At 39.5% G+C, this 20,216-nt stretch overlaps 1 protein-coding gene across 4 annotated transcripts in view; it reads left to right on the forward strand.

Moving 5' to 3' along the window:
- Positions 1-20,216, forward strand: part of SLC26A2 (solute carrier family 26 member 2) — a 45,294-nt gene that overhangs the window by 17,195 nt on the left and 7,883 nt on the right. For all 4 annotated transcript variants that reach the window (XM_069972431.1, XM_069972437.1, XM_069972424.1 and 1 more), the window contains exon 2: positions 11,943-12,581. In XM_069972431.1, coding sequence (XP_069828532.1) covers positions 11,964-12,581 — 618 coding nt within the window. In that variant the 5' untranslated portion in view covers positions 11,943-11,963. The remainder of the gene's footprint in view (positions 1-11,942; positions 12,582-20,216) is intronic.

Below are 20,216 nucleotides of genomic sequence, written 5' to 3' on the forward strand. Positions count from 1 at the left end.
GAGCGGTAAGCATAGTTTCTTATTTATTTTTCCCCCACCCCCTGCCTGTAATGATTTTTTACCTCTTTGCCAGACTTCTCCTTTAAAGCGATAAATTACTGTACTATGCACTCAAAACACCTTTAATAGATCTGTGGTATTACTTATTTAGTGGATGGAGTAGCAATACAGCTACTGTACTTCTAGATTCAGCAGGTAGTCACCAGTAGCTCATATGCCATGATAATATGAATACTTATGCACCATTGTTGTACAATTATATATTACAAAGTACAATTACAAAGTAAACAACACATTGATTACCTGAGTAATAATTTGAGAATAATCATACGAGTAATTGGAGTTGGTAGACAAAACAGAAAAGCTGCGTTAAGCAGCTAGAGCAGGTATGCCGCCATCAGCTCTATAACAAAGCTGTTATTCAGATGGTCACTGCACTGAGGCTGTCACCCACAATTCAGCCATATATTGAAAGCCTACATAATATGTACTATAATGTAACTCTCAGAAGGTATAATGTAATTCTAAGAAAGTACATTTTACAAAGTGTGCAAGAGACTTTTTTTTTTTTTTTTCATTTTCGGCTGTTTATTATTAACATACCATCTAAAAATCGTATAAATTAGAGTTTTCCATTAACAAAATTAAATCTCTTACTTACTGTAGAAGTACAGTGTTTCTGAGAAGATTGACCCCCTAATATATAAGCAAAACCTGGGAGGCCTTGGGACTTTAAATTCCCTCACTATAAAGACTAGATTAGGCTAGGTTTACGCCAGCTTATTTTCAATTTGTTAAAACATCTTTTTTTCATGCACAAAAAACAAACATGAAACATGATGGTGCAACAGGATGGTATATAGACCTGCATTGTACAAGAAATAGATCTGTTGTTTAAATGGAACTGTCAATAGTTTTATGCTGCCTTAAATTATGTTCAGCCATCCTCCTGATATGCAGGGGAATGGGCTTCATGCCATACCACTCCCTCCACCCTTACCTGCTGATTGACAGCTTTCTGCCTATACACAGTATATATACATAGTATAGTATAGAAAGACATCTGCCAATCAGTGGCCGGTGAGAAGAGGGAGCTGCTGCTCATGAATATTGAGAACTACGTGTACATAATAGAGAGGACTAGTTTGCGGTGCTCAGAGTCCTCGTTATTCAGCAGGATAGCTCCGAATCAGCTGCACAGAACAATATAAGTGATACATAAGCTAGCGACAGAGAAGCTGAAGAGATTCGGCCTCTCTGTAACTAGCTTATGCTACTCTTAGATAGGGCAGCATAAACCTACTGACAGATTCTCTTTGACTGAACAGATGAGACTGATATTATATCTGGAATAAGGACAGTCATACACTAGTACAATATGCCCATTTGAATAAGGCTTTAGCCCTTTAGAGCTGAAAATCTGTAGCCCAATTCTGAAGCCTGTGTGTCATGTCGCTGGTGTACATTTAATTATGAGGCCTCCTTTTCCATCCAGTGTGGCCTATTGTTTTTCAGTGTAGTCACCAGTGACACAAAGTCATACTTATCATTTACCCAGAACCTTGTGCAGTGTTTTCAGCAGGCTTGTTTCTATTTTGTTATTTGTAACATACATAACCAAATGGGTTGCCAAAAAAGAACTAGTAAAGGGGTTGTCCAGCGAAAATTTTTTTTTTTTTTTTTTTCAACTGGTGTCAGGAAGTTATATAGATTTGTAAATTACTTCTATTAAGAAGTCTAAAGTCTTCCCATACTTATTAGCTACTATATGTCCTGCAGGAAATGTTATATTTTCAGTCTGACACAGTGCTCTCTGCTGACATCTCTGGCCAAGACAGGAACTTTCCAGAGTAGAAGAGGTTTTCTATGAGGAAGTAAATTACAAATCTATACAACTTTCTGAAACTAGTTGATTTGAAAGAAAACGATTTTTGCTGGACAACCACTTTAAAATTTACTGTAATATGTCAGAATTGTCAAATACTTAAAAAATCTCCTCATTGCTCTTGAAAACAAAATTTCATGTGACCTCCCTAATTATGATCTATCAGAAGAAACCAGAATTTATAATCTAGGTTACGTTGTAAAAATACATTGTAAGGCTAGGTTCATACCAATGGCCGTTACTGTGCGAATTGTAAAGTGCTGCAGAATCTGTTGGCGCTATATAAATAAAAATTATTATTATTATTATATAACGTCTCCAATTTCAAAGATAACAAACACTCTTTGCACAATGACGGCCATTATTATGAAAGACGGACATAATTTTTACATAGTGTGAACCTAGCCCTAATTGCTACGAACCCAATAGTTTGAATGGCCGTATTCACACTTACATATGTTTCACGGTGCTGTGATCCGTGCCGCAAAAAAACTGACAGGTTCTAGTACAGACCGCATTTGCAAATCACCATTCACTACTGAAGGAGCCTGAACATTGCAGACAGCTATGGATGCACATCTGTAGTGCTGCCGGTAGCTATGGGTTTGCAGCTTTGGACTGCACTATGGACAGCCTAACTTGAACACAGTGATAGATATAGCAAAGTATGTTAAAGCTGATCCTTTAGCTCACAATAAGCACCAATAATCTGAAGAAGGAAGGAAAGAATTAAAAACAAGCATTTGTATAAAGTATAAATATATACTTATGAGCGTAATAAGTATAATGTGACATATCCAAGGTGTTTCAATAAGGCTTGAATCAGATGCCCTATAATGTGTCTGTTGTGTGTTTTCACCACCTTTAGGACCCACACTGTCAGGACAGGTCAGGGTACACACAGGTGACGCAGAGACAAGTGCAGCCCTGAAGCCGTCCTATTCGTGTCTCTGCCTACTAGCCTCAATGTGTCCTAAGTGACAAGAGACAACTTAGAGCTGTCCCTTGTGCTAATAATAGGTGGAACAGGACATAAGACAAATACGAGGCAATAACGAGACAAGACGAGATAATGGCGGGTGGTCAGTAAGCTACAGTCAAACCAGGAGAGGGAGATACCAGTACAAAGTTTCTAGGCAACAGACAGAGTCAATGAGGCAAACCAGAGTTAAAAAAAACAACAACAGAAAACAAAGATACAGACCAAGTCAGGAGACAAACACATAGGGACACAAGCGAAGGTCAGGTTATCAATAGATCAACATAGCAATAGGGTAGGAAGCAAGTATAGGCACACTAAGTATACACTATAGCAGGCATTAGGCATAGAGAATGAAACAAAGCCCCACTCTTAGGGTCCTATTCTACGGGGCGATGGGGGCCCGATCAACGACGTAAACGAGCGCCGATCTGCTAGATCGGCGCTCGCTTTCATGGCCTATTCCACGGCCCCCATGATTGTGAAACAAGGGCTGCAGGGACATCGTTAACGATGTCCTTGCAGCCCTTGCTTCATATATTACCTGTCCGGGCGCAGGTCTTCTTCTCCCGGTCCCGCGAGCCACAGCAGCTTCGGAGTGGGGCTGTCTGAAGTGACAGACTGCTCAGCCAATCAAAGACCTGCGCCCGGACAGGTAATGTATGGTTCTGCTAAAATTGTCGGTCGCCGCCACACACCGCTATTCAACCGTAGCGATACGCTGGTAGCGAACAACGATTTTAGGTCAGAACCTAAATGAACGATCAGCCGATGACACGATCATCAGCTGATCGTTCTCTCTATTCCATGGAGAGATAATCGGCCGAATCGGGCCGAATGGGGCCCATTCGGCCGATTATCGCTCCTGTGGAATAGGGCCCTTAGAGATGAGTGGGGCAGACAGACAAGACAGGAGGATAGGGCTGTCAATCACCGGCAAGGCAAGGAGTTAACCATTAAGGTGCTGGAAGAATTTACTCCAGAAAATGCACAGGCGTTAACCAGAATGTAATCAATTAGGCCAGGACAGAATCAACCCGTGTTCACACAAGAAATGATGGAGGTAAGCAGCATGGCGTTTGCTTACACACACCTATTGTGAGAAAGGGTTGACTCTTATACAGCAAACTAAAGCTAGAGTGCTGCCTTCATACAGTACATTAAAATCTATATGGGGTTGTGAAATTAGCTAAGGGAGTCAATGTACTGATCAACCCCTACATGGCTGCCAGAGCTGTCATGGCCTGCTAAATGATAGGGTGTGGGGTCTCTATCCAACATTTAGGACACAACCAGTAAGGAAGATGCCAGAAAAAGTGACGGGATGTGTTTTATTTTTTTAATTAGGGGTTATATTTATAGTAATACTTGTATTATTAATTTTGGATATTTCAAATTGAGAAAACAAATGGCCTTACATTGTCCACTTAGGACCCTTTAATGTGGCTTTATATCAGATGCATTTATTATAATTAAAAATGTTATATGGTTGCTGTAATTCTTTTACTAAAAATCTTTAAAAGGTTGGCAGTCGTTGCTGGCACATGATGTTTACCTTTAACTTTGTAGCTGCAGCTATCTGCATTAGTAAACATTGACACTATTGACATAGTGTGGGTTGTGTTTTTTTTCTTTTTCATTTTGTGAAAGTTCACTATAGCACAAAACAACATAAAATAAGGACATGGAATGAGTGTTTTGTGGTATCACAATATCTGGAGCAGCATAATTCATTCATTTATGCAGGAAGGAGTCTTTCTTGAATACTTCTTATTGAAAATCATTAGCATAAAATTTTATCAGCAGTTTTGCACAGTGGGGAAGTTTAAGGCTGTACAGTATGTGTCATTTTAACTACTTTTCTTTAATGTGTTTAATAACAATAAAAAAAAAAGTCAGACACTTTGCAGATAGTCGTGATTAAATATCCTGCGCTTTTGTACGCACTTCTGTGTAGACCAAAGTACATCAGGTTGATGCTGTTGCTGCAAGAAATTTGTACATTAGTAAGAGCAGCTAAACATTCCCACAGAGTGTACAGCCATGTCAATGTGAGAGAAGTAGATCATATAGGTATGCAGCCTAAAGCATGGAGAGATCATGCTTTGCACGGGGTGTCCACTGACATTATAGAGCTGTGACCTGTGAAAGCAAGTAGGTCTTTAAAATCTTAATCTTCACATGTTTGGCTGTCAGGCTGTTGAGGCAGCCATCTGACCCCTATTTCTGAATGGTATGTAATTCATAGGAACCCCAATGAAAGTCATTTGAGCCCTAAATAAGTTGGTAAAACAGTTTTATAGAATAACTGTGTTAAAGTGATCGGGATGTGAGGAAGTCATAATCTCTGAACCCCTTTTGTTGTCTCTTGGATCATTCGCCCTGATAAGGGTGACCCCAACTAAAGGCAGTCTCTTCCTTACTAAAGTGACAGGGAGGATAGGGACTAAAAGAAAAGGTTAAGCGCAGTCAACCAACTGGGTCAGTATATGAAGGTCACCCATTAGTAGCAGCAGAGTCAGCAGTTAGAAGGAACTATTCACTGGTCAAAAACCAGGAGGTCACATATGAACAGAGTTGGCAGTTAGAGGGTTAGCTAGTCCAAGGTCCAAGTCAGAAACTCACAAAGTATATAATCTGCAGGAAATTAGTATTCAGATACAAAATGCTAGTGAAGTCTGTGGAAGAAACATTCACAGGCACCCGTTATAGGCAGGAGTCTAATTTAAATAACATTTGATGCCATGGCCGTTTCTAATAGGCTTAGCGTCCTAATGCTGTGATTGGCTATGCAAGGAGACAGTGCAAAGCCTAGCTTCAGCACTCTGGAAGCAGTTGGGAGTGGCAGACAGGATGAGCAATGCTAGATACTATAGATAGGTACTTGACAAAAGGGGTTTTCCGAGTTTAATAAACTCTAAGGCCGGGTTCACATGCAGTATGACAACGGCCGCTGTCAGTGAAGTTAATCCCAGCCGGAACTTCATTCATTCGTGTGCGCCCGCATCCCAATGGTCCATAGCACACAATGTAAAGTGCGGCCGGAGCGGCACTCTACATTGTGTGAACTGTCAGTGTTGTGCGGCCTCTATTCAATAAATAGCGTCTGCTTGGAATCATGGACGGAGTGTATACATTTGGGGGAATTTACAAAGCGTACGCCAGGGAGGGGGTACAGATTCGCCCCTTCTCCCTGGCGTATGCCTCCCGTACGCCTGGCTCACCTGATGGGCGGGCTGGCAGAGCTTGGGGGTGTGTGAGAAGGCAGGGAGGAGGCGTGGACTCCTCCCACGCCTAATTTATTATGATTTACGCCTTCTCGCAGGAGCAAATCATGACGCAAATCTACACCTGCTGGAAGTGCAGGTGTAGATTTGGTGCGCAGATTCGGACGCCCGGCCCGCCGGATTCACTAAGAGGCGTACACCTCTTAGTGTATCCTGCTGGGGAAAAGGGGCGGGGCTTAACATAAGTCTTCGTAAATCCCTCTCTATGTGTATACACTCTGGCCTGGATTCCCTTGACTTAAGTGCAATGTAAATTTTCAATGAAACACCGCCAGTGTTGCAATTTGTAACAATGGCCATGATTAATTGAAAATTTATGTTATGTGAACATAGCCTTAAAGATCATCTGTGTTATTTGATTCTATTGTAGCAGTACTTTTTAAAGTGGTTAGGTTTACACTTCAATGGAAAAAAAATATCCTTTAATGAAAAAACCACTTGGCTTTATTTTAACTGGAGTACTAGGTGGATAGCATTATAACATTTCAGATGCTGCTTGTTTGCAGACTACATAAACACTTATAAAGAACCAGTAAAGAACCCCAAGGGTTAATTGCATCTTACATAACATTGTTGGTTAAAGCGCTATAAGAGAGAGATAATCATAGTGTGACTGCATTGATTAGCTTCATCAGGAAGGAAACGGATTAAAGTTCACATTTAGCGGTAATTGGATTTTAATGACTTAATTTTAAAACTCATTCATTAGCACCTGTTGGCTGGTGTCACAGGTATGAGCAAATGTTCTGCACTTTATGTCTAATTCTTAGAAATGAGTTTTTTATTAGGTTATAGATAATATGGAGGACTCTGCCTTTATTTTGGGAAATATTGAGGTTGCAACATTTATTGGATTGTTCATATTTTATTAGCAAGTTGTTTTCACTAGTAGGGGCCGTGTCAGTTATCACTGAGTTATCACTTTACACTCTGGATTTTGTTACTTCACCCTGACGGTAGGGTTTGTATAGCTCTCAAAGTTGAAGTTTAGATAACAAAATAGGTGACTGTACAGAATTATAGGAGCTTGTTTTACAGTGAGATAATCAGATTATCTACAATTTATCCAACACAGTTTTATAATACAGACAATATATAGTAAATAGAGACAAGCAAATAGTGATATATTCAAAATTAAAAATTCGATTTGAATAGCCCCCGATATTCGACTGTTCGATCGTATATCGAATTCCATTATAGTCTATGGCAGAAAAATACTCAGGACTTGGAAATCAAAATTTGACCACTTGGAGTTCACCAAGTGCCCAATGACACCTCAGGAAATGATGCCAACTAGAGAAGAGCGAACCTTGAGCATGCTCGAGTCGATCCGAACCCGAACTTTCGGCATTTGATTAGCGGTGGCTGCTGAAGTTTGATAAAGCCCTAAGGCTATGTGGAAATCATGGATATAGTCATTGGCTGTATCCATGTTTTCCAGACAACCTTAGAGCTTTATCCAAGTTCAGCAGCCCCAGCTAATCAAATACCGAACGTTCGGGTTCGGATCGACTCGAACCCGAACCCGGTTCGCTCATCTCTAATGCCAACACCTCTGGAATGTATATGAGACAGCTGGGAAAGCACGACTGGGTGCATCTAACATGCCAAAGTCGCAGTATTACGCCACTATCACAGCCTGTCTACAATACACTCCAAACACAACATAACTGCAATGTATAATGGAAAAAATACTTGGAAAACTCTCTAGCTCCAACCAGCAAGTGACACAAATCTGAAATCCCTTATCCTTATATTCAGGAGGTCACATGTTTTAGCCAGTCAATCACAGTTAAAGCTTTTTTTTTTAAGTCCTGCCTATTCCTAGTGCCTGTCCCTCCTCCCTGCATGTTTATTGGCTGAAAAAAGCGCCGGGGGGTGGGGGGGTTGGTGGGCCAATCAGATTTTTTACCACGTTTTTTAATACAATATTCAATAGAAAATGTATAGTTCATATAGTGTAGTATTTGATCGAATAGTTATTCGATCGAATACTACTCACTTATCACTAATAGTAAGCTATGGAGAATTATGATTTATTGCTGTTGCATACAGTTTATGTGAAACATTTCAACATTTGCTTTGCCTTTACTTTAGCATCCAGTAAGTAAGTAAAGGCTATCCTGAGGTGACCAGGGATATATTTAAGACCAGACATTATGAGTTCAGTAAAAGAGCTTACTGTTTGTATGCCAGAGAAATAGAGCTTCTTTCATGTAAAACTATGTGAAGTTGCCATAAAATGCAGTGAATACAGATTACTAATACTCATAAAAAAGGTTTAATTCGAGCCAACCAAATGCACAAACTGATTCGCTCTTAGGGTTTTTAAGTATAAAATGCAAACTTATGGGCTATTCAGTCTATGGTAAGCATAAACGTCATGTAAAGGAAAAAGATCATAGTCTGTAATGTTGAAAACTACTCCTGACCTAGACCACGTTTTACTGTGGAAGATTTTCAATTCCTGTATATGTTTATTGGCCTCTTCTTTGAGAGGACTTCCTTTTGGTAACTAAGGACAGTTATAGGTATGTGACAAAGAATAAGAAATTGTGGAAAATTCGATATGAAGGTTCAATATCATTTCTAGGGTTTTCTCTGTAAACATTCTGAGGACTCTTCAGTTGTTCTCCTAGATATGTTAGAGGCAAGACAGGCTCTAATCGTTTTAATCCTTTCCTTCTTAATAAGGTCAACTTGTTGCTTTAGGTGTATTCAGTTAGTGTATTTTCTTGCCTAGTTTAAGGTGTTTTCTCACCACGCCAATTCAGCTCTGCATTGCCAAATCCCACTTTTACTTCCTGGTTTATTGTGTGTGTCTGGAAGGGGGGTGACAACAGGACGCAGTGATGTTGAGCTTAAAGGGGTTGGCCACTTTATAGTAAAATTGCTCAGTGTACATTGTCGGCCATCTTATGGACAGAAACACCACAGAGCAGGGCAGCAGATCCTGGAGGGAGGGGACTCTGATTTTAGCTCCATGAGTTACACAGGGAACTGCTATCAGTATATACAGTGAGTACACTTACTAATACTGTACACTGAGAAATTCTACTATAAAGTGGGCAAGCCCTTTAACCCCTTGCCGCAAAATGCCGCAATCCATTCTCCCCCGTGCTTCCCCCTTCTCCCCCTGGCGAGATCCAGGGCTCCTCCGTGCTCCCCCCGCCGCAATCCAGGGCTTCCTCGTGCTCCCCCCGCCGCAATCCAGGGCTCCCCCTCCTCTGATCTGGTCCCTCTCCCTCCCCTTGTTCCCCCTTTTCCCCCCGGATACGGCTCCCTCCCGTGCTAAACGATCAGGTCCCTGTATTGATTGTTAAAATGAGCTGCATTGACCTGATCGTTTGAATGAGTGTCAGTGTGTAACACTGACACTCATTCACTGTATAATGCATTACAGCACGGATTATGTGCTGTAATGCATTATATATGTACCTAAAAGCAAATAAATAAATAAATACACAAATACACAGCAAAAATACATAAATAAATAATTAAAACAAATTAAATAATTAAATAAATAATTACAATAAATATACACATTCCCCATCCCCTCTTTATAAATGATTTCCTATAAATAAGATACACATATTTGGTAACACCACGTCCGTAATGACCCTATTAACCTGTTACATTAATTATACTGCCTGATTAACGCCATTAAAAAAAAAACAAAAAACTAACCAAAATGACAATAACATAACTCCATTGGTCAAAAAATAAAAATATTACTGCTCTTACAATATGCAAGACACAAACCGTTTTTATAGTATAAATGCCATAAACTATAACAAAAGCTATATAAAATGGATATCACTGTAATCCTACCGACCTGACGAATAACGATAACAAGTCATATGTAACGTATAGTAAACGACGTACAAAAAAATGATGGCCAGAGCAGCTCGCTTCATAGTGTGAACCTACTGAGCTTTCTATTCAATGAATAGTGGCTGCAAAAACCTGACATGTCAGTTCTTTGCGACGCCGCTAGGGGTCCCGGCCAAAGAGTATACTGTGTGGCACCCTATAGACAGCAAGCCAACGTAGTTTTTCATATTAACTATGGCCATTGTTGCAATCGGCAACAACGGCCGAAAAAATACGTTGTGTGAACATAGCCTAAGGCTATGTTCACACTTTGTAAGAGACCGGCTGTTCCGTGACACGAACTTAAGTACCGGCTGAATGATCTTTATGGCCGTAGTGTTCTGATGCGGACGCATCAGCGTGCGCCCGCATCAGAACTCCCCATTGCGCACAATGAAGCAGGTGGCCGGTGCCGCTCGCTTCATTGTGTGACCTGGCAGGGTTTTCTACGGCCGCAATTCACTGAATTGCGGCCGCAGAAAACTGACATGTCAGTTCCTTGCAGCTCGGCATGGGATCCCGGACGGAGCGTATACGATGTGTATACTCTCCGGCCCGGATCCCATAGAACAAGAGGCAATGTTCCACACTAAATTAAGTATGGCCATTGTTGCCGATGGCAACAACAGCCGTACTTATACGTAGTGTTAACATAGCCTAATACTGGAATTGTATGGTGCTTTAATACTGGAATAACAGAAATGAAAATCAACTTTATAAATGAAATTCAGCTGTACACTGACAGGTTTGCATGACTTAACAAAAATTAAAAAGTATTCCAAGAGTACCTTAAGAGAAGTCCAGTTAGGCTATGTCTGTAGAGGGTGGGGTGCATGCTGGTCAGCCTGCAATCCTTATTGTAGGCAAAATAGTAAAAGGAGGCCCAACAGCATTCATAGTGAAAAATAAGTCAATTTTTTTTACATTTTCAGGTACAATAAGGCAACGATTTGAGCCTTACGGTCAAAATACTGTATTGCTGTCCTGTACCTGAATATGTAAATAAACTGGGCTTGTTCTTTACTACAGATACTGTTGGACCTCCTTTTGCGAAGGTTTGCATGACTGTCTAAAGTGTATGATGGCCTCCTGACTCTCCCCTGAAGGGAGAAGGGTCAGGTGTGTAGGATTTCTATGACCTGACCTTGTTGTTTTGGGAGCTGTCTGGCTGCGGCTTACTCATTCCCTCCCCATAGAGCAAACATGAACATTGCAAATTTTCAAGTGTATGAAAAGGTTGTGAGAGGTAACTCTTGGCTGAATGAATGTTCAGTCAATAAATATTGCAAGTGTATGGCCACCTTTAGACTTCTTTAACTGCGATTGACTAATTTTAGGATTTTCTTAAATGCAGCATTATCGGCCACCGTTAGTGCTTATGATCCTGATAATTGCAGATGGGACCTAAACTTGCCCCTTTAAATGCTAATGGGTAGTTGTGCTCACTAGTGCCTACGATATACTGATAATCACGACTACACTTGGACACTTTTTAATGTAGCTAGCCTGGCCCTTCCTGTAATTCATGATCACAAGTACTAGCCATGGCAGGTAGCATGGTGATATATAGTAAAAAAAAAAAAAAAAAAGAGGTGGAAATATTATTTGCTGATTGGGAAATCTCTGCACATATTTACACTGGCCAAAAATGAACTTTTACACAGTACAGTGATATTTTAAACAATGTGTGAAAGGCCCTTACATTTCCTGAGGAAAGACCAGCATTATTCCATTCTGCCCATGAAATCGATACATTCCTCATTCAGTAATTGATAGCATTGTTCAGCTGTAATATGATGCAGCTATTGTGATCTTGCTGTTATAGGCCTAATAATATTCCTGGGAAAAACTCTAAATGAATCTGATCTGTTGTGAATGTATAAGCAGTATCATTCTAATCAAGGTTTATGTTTTCTAGATAAATGAAAAAGAGATCAGGATGAAAACTGAGAATAATGGCAGCATTACAGCCATTCACCGCAACTCGCGGCCACCAGGAACCATACATTTGGAAGAGAAAGAAAAGAAAACAACCCCTCTACAAACCCGGTTAAGTGAAAAGATAACAAGAACTTGTAGCTGTTCTGCAAAAAAAGCCAAAGAAGCACTATTCAGTTTCTTTCCTGTGCTGCAATGGCTCCCGAAATACAAAGTGAAAGAATACTTGCTGGGCGATGCTATGTCTGGCCTCATAGTGGGTGTTCTGCTTGTTCCACAGTCAATAGCTTATTCACTTTTGGCTGGACAGGAGCCTATATATGGTCTTTACACCTCATTTTTTGCATGCATTATATATTTTTTTATGGGGACCTCTAAACATATTCATGTTGGAATATTTGGGGTACTTTGCTTAATGGTTGGTGAAATTGTAGATCGAGAGCTGCAAGCTGCAGGTTATGACAAACTGGATGACCAAGGAGGCCATCTGTCTTCAGCGGCTGGTATCATGAGCAATCTAACACTTGATGCAAATCAGACTTCAAGGATGACCTGTGGTAGAAGCTGCTATGCAATTACAGTAGGAGCCACTGTTACATTTATGGCTGGAGTCTATCAGGTATGTTATGAAAAGCTAAAACAATGGAAGAGAGATTTTAAAACAACTGCAACTGTGCAACAGTTTTGATAAATTTAAAATTTTTAACATTAACTGAGAACGTGACTTAGGTTTCATGTCAAAAGAACATGCGCATTGAAGGTTTACTGTTTAAACCTATTAGTAGTGCTGTATACACCTATTAATAACCCAGTTCTAGCCGATTAGGTGACCTAATCCACTACAATCAGTTGAGAATGGTGATGTTAAAATAGGAATTGGAAATGTGTATAACTTTCCAATTATGTGAGGAGTCATGCACATCAGTATGCATACATACATACATAGGTGATTCATTCTATTTCAAAACCCAGTTTACATGGGAGTAGTGTAGTGCCTAAACTAGTTCTAATCAAGTTTTTAATAGTACATTATAATTCAATTAATTTAATAGAATATTAATATAATTTATAGAGAATTTTACAGATTTTATTATTGTCAACTTGATGCCAAGCCTTCTGGGAGAAGAACTTACAAACCAGAAAGTTTTTTGTAAGCTTGGTAAAGGATTCTTCATGTGCTTTCTGATAGAAAAGAGACAGGCAGGTTTAACTCTGACCAGGTTAGTAGATACAAAACAGATTCTTCCTTGTGTCGAGAGAGGGTGAACTCATATCGCTGGCCCAGCGGGATCTTAGATCAATAGAGATTCCGTAGGGAAAGCCACACTTACAATATATCTGGTATAGCTGATTTAAAATAGCAGCACATGTCTTTGGTATACACTGATATTTCTTATATACCCATAACAATCAAGAAAGCCAGACCCCTTATTTTTCTCCTTATCCCTCAAGTGTGGACACATTTTGCACAAAAAACACATTCACCAACAAAACTTTTAAATATTTGTAAAAATCAACTTAGACAGAGAAAGTCCAACAGTTTCCTGGACAGAAAATGTAGAGTAGCAGTGGAGCAACAGGAAGGAAAAGTAAGGAAAAACTGCTATTGAGCTAAAAATTGTCACAAAAGTGTGAAAAAATGGCAAAAACAAAAACAACACAGAAAGAAAAAAGTCCAATGAAAAAAAAATTCCAAAACACAATTTTGACCTTAGGAATAATTCACCATCTCAGCTACTGGACAACTACACTGGCATTCACTAGAACGTGTCTTTTAAATAACTTATGAGCAGCTACTGCTGTACAGGACTATACCACAAGATGGCGCTTAAAGAATAAAATAGAAACACAGCTGAATGTACAATTGTCCAAATGCAGAACACACAAATGAATAAGTGAGTGGTAAGAGAAAAGTTACAGGAGGCATCGGGAGGATTTAATTAGCAGCTCAGTATGAACCATTCCCCTGATATATCATTTTGCCATAAGATTATTAGAGCATATGTTTCTGAAAAACTTGGTAATGTGGTATATTCTAATATAAACCATGAATAATAGTACACATAATTGTTTAGCAAAGCCTATTCTAATAGGTTAGGATGTGACTGCATTAAAATCTAGGGTATTTCATCTGGGAACAAGAGCTCACTGGCCTATTTGGAGCTGACTGAGGTAGTTGGGAAACTAAAAACAGCAAAGCTAAGTGCTTTATGCAATTTGCTTTATTCGTATTGACTGTGATGGTAGTTGTGTAAACAGCGTATGCACCTCAAGTTACCCTGTGTACATAACTCCAGGAGTTACGTAAATAGCATAGCTTCAGGTGTCATAATGTTTACACAACTTCTATTACAGTCAAAGGGAGTTAAGGAAATTGCATAAAACAAAAGGCTTTTTTTTTGTTTTTTGAGGAGCCTAAATCTAAATATAGGCACCATTCCCAATGGTGGGACCTTTTGGATATGTCATAAATATCCCAGCCGGGAAAAACACTTATGGTCGTGTTCACACACTGTAAAACACACAAACAGACTGACTGAAGGTATATATGTGACGCTTGTGTGATCAGCAACTGAAAAGTGGTGGCACGGAAATATAAATATTCTTGCTGTCAGTTTTTCTTTAATGCTTACTACACACAAAAATAACCAAAAATTAGAGATACTGCAATTCAGCTATACACTGCTTACCTTCTAGGTAATGCTGGGATGCTTGCTTAATATACATACATGTATGGGCCTAAACATTATACATGATTCGAGGTGAGCAATTCTAACCTGTTGCCTTTTACTGACATTTATGATTAGCGAGGCTGGCTGTTTAAGATAAGGCTGTGTCAGTACAGTAACGCAAAGATTTAACTGACCCAGCCCAAAATTACCTAAATGAACAGGCCAATTTCCATTTTTGAATTTTAAATTTTTTCCTCCTCACCTTCTAGGAGCTATAGTGCTTTTTTTGCAAATAATTATATTTATAATCCTGAGCTCACTTCATAGCACTGTAGCTAATAATGGCGTGCGAGTCGTCATGGGGTTAAACTGTTTCAGAACTCCCAGCATCATAATCATTCATGATGCTGGGAGGTCAGACAATTCGTTCCATTGCACACTGCCTGTATATATGGAGTGTGCACAGAATGTGGGAATAAGGCTTTATTATAGGATCATATGTGGTTTGGTTTAGTTTCATAAATTGCCAGTTAAAATAAAGTGTTGAGTTCAGGCAATGTGATAGACATGAGCGGTCATAATGTAATAACATGTTTAGTTTGCCAGTTAAAATAAAGAGCTGAGTACAGGCAATGTGATAGACATGAGTGGTCATGGTGTAATAACATGTTGTAGAAAGTTAATGACTGCATTAAAGAGATGTAAATTATATTTGGTAAATATGATTGTTGTGGTTTCTGGGACTAAATTTGCAATCAGTGCTGGCTGGGTGTTTTCTAGATGATAGATGGGTGTCTTCGTATACTGTTTAATAGGACTCTTCTGATGTAATAACATGTTTTGAAATACAATAAAGGGTTAAGGATTGCAAGCACATGACAAAATTAAATAGCAATTACCAAATAATGGTGTTTGGGAAATAAGATTGTTGTGGTTTATGGGGCTAAGCCTGCAGATAGAGCTGGCTGGGTGTTTTCAGTAAATGCTATTGATAGATATTGGAGCCCTATACCGGGTTCCTCTGGCTGTGACTGGCATATGACTGAAATACCTGATCATATTCCTGTAATCTCTATCTAGCCGCAGAATGACCTTCCAATGAAAGCTGCTCCGGTGCGGCCCAGCATCCCCTTACTTACAAACAGACACAAATCCTTTGCTTTTTATACTCTAGTAGCACTTTAATCAGTCTAATCCGCTGATTACAAACAGAGTCTAAAGGAGAGAGGCAGAAGGGAACCACTCCTGCGTCACAGGCTCTGCACACTGCAGCCACTTCTAAATGTTATAATCCGCCTTCGTGGGAATTCATTTACATTATCATTTAGCAGGAGGAAAATGTCATCGCCATAACACATCCGAGTAAATGTTTTTCCTATTTTCTGATATTTAATAAAGGACGTCATTATATTCTGAAATCTAAAATAGGTACCATACTAGTTAAGTAGACCAAGGGCCACATTGTGAGATTATTTTCCTTGAGGGGGCAACAACAAACCTTAAGACGAAGACTGTTAAAATATAATTCTTATGTGTATGATTTCCAGAATTAAAGGGGTTGTCCAGGTACTAATCATTGTGTAAAAAAAAGTGGGAAAACAAAAATTGTATTCACCTGCCCCAACTCCCCAAGACCTTTCTCAGCATGCTTGGCCTTTCCAAGACCCTTCTGCTCCTTTGTTCTACCGAACGGTAGTCCCAGCATCTGGTGGCCCTCTGATCCAAACTTCTGACATCCCTCTATGTTGTATCAGATGTTTGCTAAAATTCAAGTACAAATCTGTCAGCTTTGTAAGAGATTTGGAAATGAAAGACAGCACTAGGGTACGTTTAGATAAAACTAACTATATCTTTGTTTACAGTTAGGTCCTTTTCTCTCTTTTACAGCTAAGCAGAGTGGCAGTGCTAAGCTGCTGCAGCATGCCTCCTCCCCATGTTGTACGGGCATTGCTTCTAGCACATGACTAGTCACAATCTGCTCCCTGCCCTGATGCCATCTTGAGGGTAGTGGCTGCAGTAAAGAGTAATATCTCAATATAACAGTCAATCCGGGTATAAAGTAGTCAATACATAATAAAAAAGCTGTTTTTATTGCCCATACGGTGGTGGTAGCAGTTTTATATGCTCATTACACCTGTCATATTTTATTTAAAGGGGCTGGACACTTAATAGTAAAATTGTTCAGTGTACAGTATTAGTAAGTGTACTCACTGTATATACTGACAGCAGCTACTTGTGTACCTCATAGACCTGAAATCAGACTCCCCTCCCCCAGGCTGGGCTTTCCTGTCCTATGGTGAGTCTGTCCATAAGACGGCCGACACGGAGGAGCATGTGATCATGCCCCAACCACCAGTGTCCACAACTAAGCCTGTATGCCTACTCTGGACTCTGGGAGAGGGGTATGGTCTATCTTATGGACAGACTCACCACAAAGAAGGGGAGCCCAGCCTGTGTGTGTGTGTAGGGGGGGGGTCTGATTCTCCTCTTTATCAAGAGAGGTGAGACAGTGTAAATTCATGGGAAGTAAACAGAGAAACCAAGTAAACTAGAGCATCGGGGCTGTACCAGGTGAGGTGAGTACAGAACTGTATTTAATTTTTCACCATGCACTGGTGTATCTTTTGAAGATATCTGACAGCTCCTTTCACACACTATAAAATAAAAGCTAAATACAGTATTCTTAAATTTTGAGTGAAGATAAAAATAACGTGTAAACAGATAAAAAAGGACTGTTTTGGATGGCCATAATAAATTATGGCAGTTATTTTATTTTTCATGAACTTGAAGTCAATTTTCCATTGGCATTATATGGAAAATACAGCCATATTTTAACTTCAAAATAGCTGCTGTATTTTACCTTTATTTGACGGTATGTAAACATAGCCTCAACAAATTCAATTTATTCTCCAATAACAAGCCTCATGGCTGTGTCAACACACAATAAAAAAGTTATGGCTTTCAAAAACCGGGTGATAATCGTTAAGGGGGAACAATGGTCTTTCAAAATGTTGAATTAAAGTGAAAGCAACAGCGATGGTCTAATGGCCGTTGCTTCGTGTAATAGGAGTGACAACAGCAAATTGCTGCTCTCTTCAATGGGCCACCCAGGCACCCCCCCTCCTCATACTTGCTGTCGATCCGCGTAATCGCTCAGGCAGTGACAGCGATTTGGGAACAGGGAAGAAGCGAACGCTGCTCCGACAAGTAGCTGCTTGCTGCCGCCTCACATAGTGCCATGTAACACAGCTCTTACAGAACATGTTGGAACATTTTTCAGATCAGGGTCAAGATAACCTTAGTTATTAATAGTTTATGTGCATAGTTTTAACAGCATTATAAACCTCCTCTGGGTTCAGTAGATCTTGCCAAAATGTTCACTACTAATACAGCTATTACAATAGGGCTGTGTGTACAATTAAACCTATTTATTGATCAAATAAATATAAAATAGAGAAACCCATTTGTCTGCAAGGTGACAGACTACAAGAAGACTTTGCATAGTCTGATCCAATGCATATTTCCTTCCAGTGCCGCCTCTTCCTGCTAACTTATAAATGGTACAATAAACAAATAAAATTTGTTAAATAAAATTTTATATTTCTTGATTATCTAGCAGATCGGTGCTTGTTTACAGAGTAACCTGGGCTGTCTAATGCAACTTTTACACTTATGACCTAGTATTACCAGTGTAAACGTATAGGATTAGTGCAGCAATGTGTTTCATGAGTGTGCTAGGTTTCCTTTGAGTATGTGTGTTACGTTCTCAGGGGTTTTTTATTTCTTCAGGAAATATCTGTTCAGTCCACTAATGGCTGCATTGGTGAAACGTCAGAGGAAATGGTGAGCAGCTATGAGCAATGGGGACCAGGAGCCATCAGAATAACAGCTGTTGGGGTTTGGGACAGTTAAAGTGTAACTGTTGTTATAACTTTTAAAACCTAAATCAGCAGTAGGTGTGATATAAAGCAAGTTTGCAATTTACATTCATTATTTTTTTAAGTTATCATGGAAAACAAAGCACTTCCTGTGTTTAGACTTTTTTTTTCCAAAGAGACTAAACACAGGAAGTATTGTGTTTCCCAGGTCATCTGCGTGCTCACAGAGAAGGCAGTCATGTGGTTGATGGACACATTGAGCCATGACTCTCTGTACTTGCCAGGACTTCATGTTTTTGTTTTTTAAAACCAGCCCAAGACTAAAAAGCTACCTTCAGGAGACTGGACCTGGAAGTAAGTAATAGTAATAGCTTTGTTTTAAAACATGATAAAAAAAATAAATGTAAATTACAAACTTGCTTTACATCACATCTACTGTAGACTTCGTAATTATAACGACAGTGATACTTTAAGCATGCATATTTTATTATTTAAGTCCACCATAAAAACATTTTGTACACTCTTTGAAAACAAACCTAAGTTACCCAGACCTTTGGAGCAGCTTTGACATGGTTACTGCATGTACACATTGGACTACATTCTGTTATGCTATCATGTATTTTAAGATAGATGTCACTGCATGGAGACAAAGCTGTGTTGTTTCATTGGTAAAGAACGAGAACTTTGCACGCTAATACTGTAATCTGGCTAAGTTGCTTTAGTCTTCTATATATAGCACACAAATCATTTAATCAACAATGCACCTTACAGCCACAGCAATGTAATGACTTGTGTGTATGTCGAGAGCAAGGCTGAAGCCCCAAGACACAGTGAAAATGATTTGTTGTGAACCCACTCATTTCTTTCATGGTGATTGCTGTTTTAATTAAATTTTAATTAAAAAAATCCTACTGCCTTTGTGTTGATACAGCAAGTAGTCTGTCAGCAACAGCAATGGAGGAAATTCTATATAGGCTTCTGCTATTACCCCGGCAGTGCTAGACGCCTCCATAGTAAGGAGATTATACTGAAAAACCGGCAGACGATTGGCTATTGAGCAATGCTCTGTCCGTAGCTCATTTAAGAATGGATTTCTCTGTTCATGTAATTAGGTTTCTGGTTATGTTCATTAACAGCTCATTCTTATCGCTGCTGTGCAAAGACTTATTTACTCGGAATAGTTTTTAGTAAAATAGTCGTAAAAGTATAGTAAACCTCTGTTATTAGAAAGAGTTTTATGGACTTGTAATTGATCAAACTGCTTTAGTTGAAGGTGCATACAGTATAAATACACAGTGAGTCAATTCATTACAAAGATATTGAAAAGAATGTATCAAATTTAGTTTAAAAGCCCATGGCCACCAGTGATTGTATGGACAGCAGTCCTCCGGGTTTTCCCCCAAAGCTGATAGAGACTATACAATCAATTATTTCTTTTACTATGCAGTTCGATAGGTTGGCTTCTGGTGTACATTAAGGGGGACATTTATCAAAATTAAGACTGGCATAAGCCAGTAAAAGGCGCACCTTTTTCCTGGTGGATGCTCTGCATGCGTGATGGGTGGGCAGGGGGGAACCTGATTTGTCATCATTTACATCTGCTAGCAGATATAAATCATGGTAGATATCCGGGGTAGCGCATGGGGGCGGAAATCATGGCATTTATCTATATGATGCCAGGAGTGGGGAAAATGTTTGAATCTT

The sequence above is a fragment of the Dendropsophus ebraccatus genome, chromosome 1 (genome assembly GCF_027789765.1).
Source record: "Dendropsophus ebraccatus isolate aDenEbr1 chromosome 1, aDenEbr1.pat, whole genome shotgun sequence".
In the NCBI taxonomy this organism is placed as follows: domain Eukaryota; kingdom Metazoa; phylum Chordata; class Amphibia; order Anura; family Hylidae; genus Dendropsophus; species Dendropsophus ebraccatus.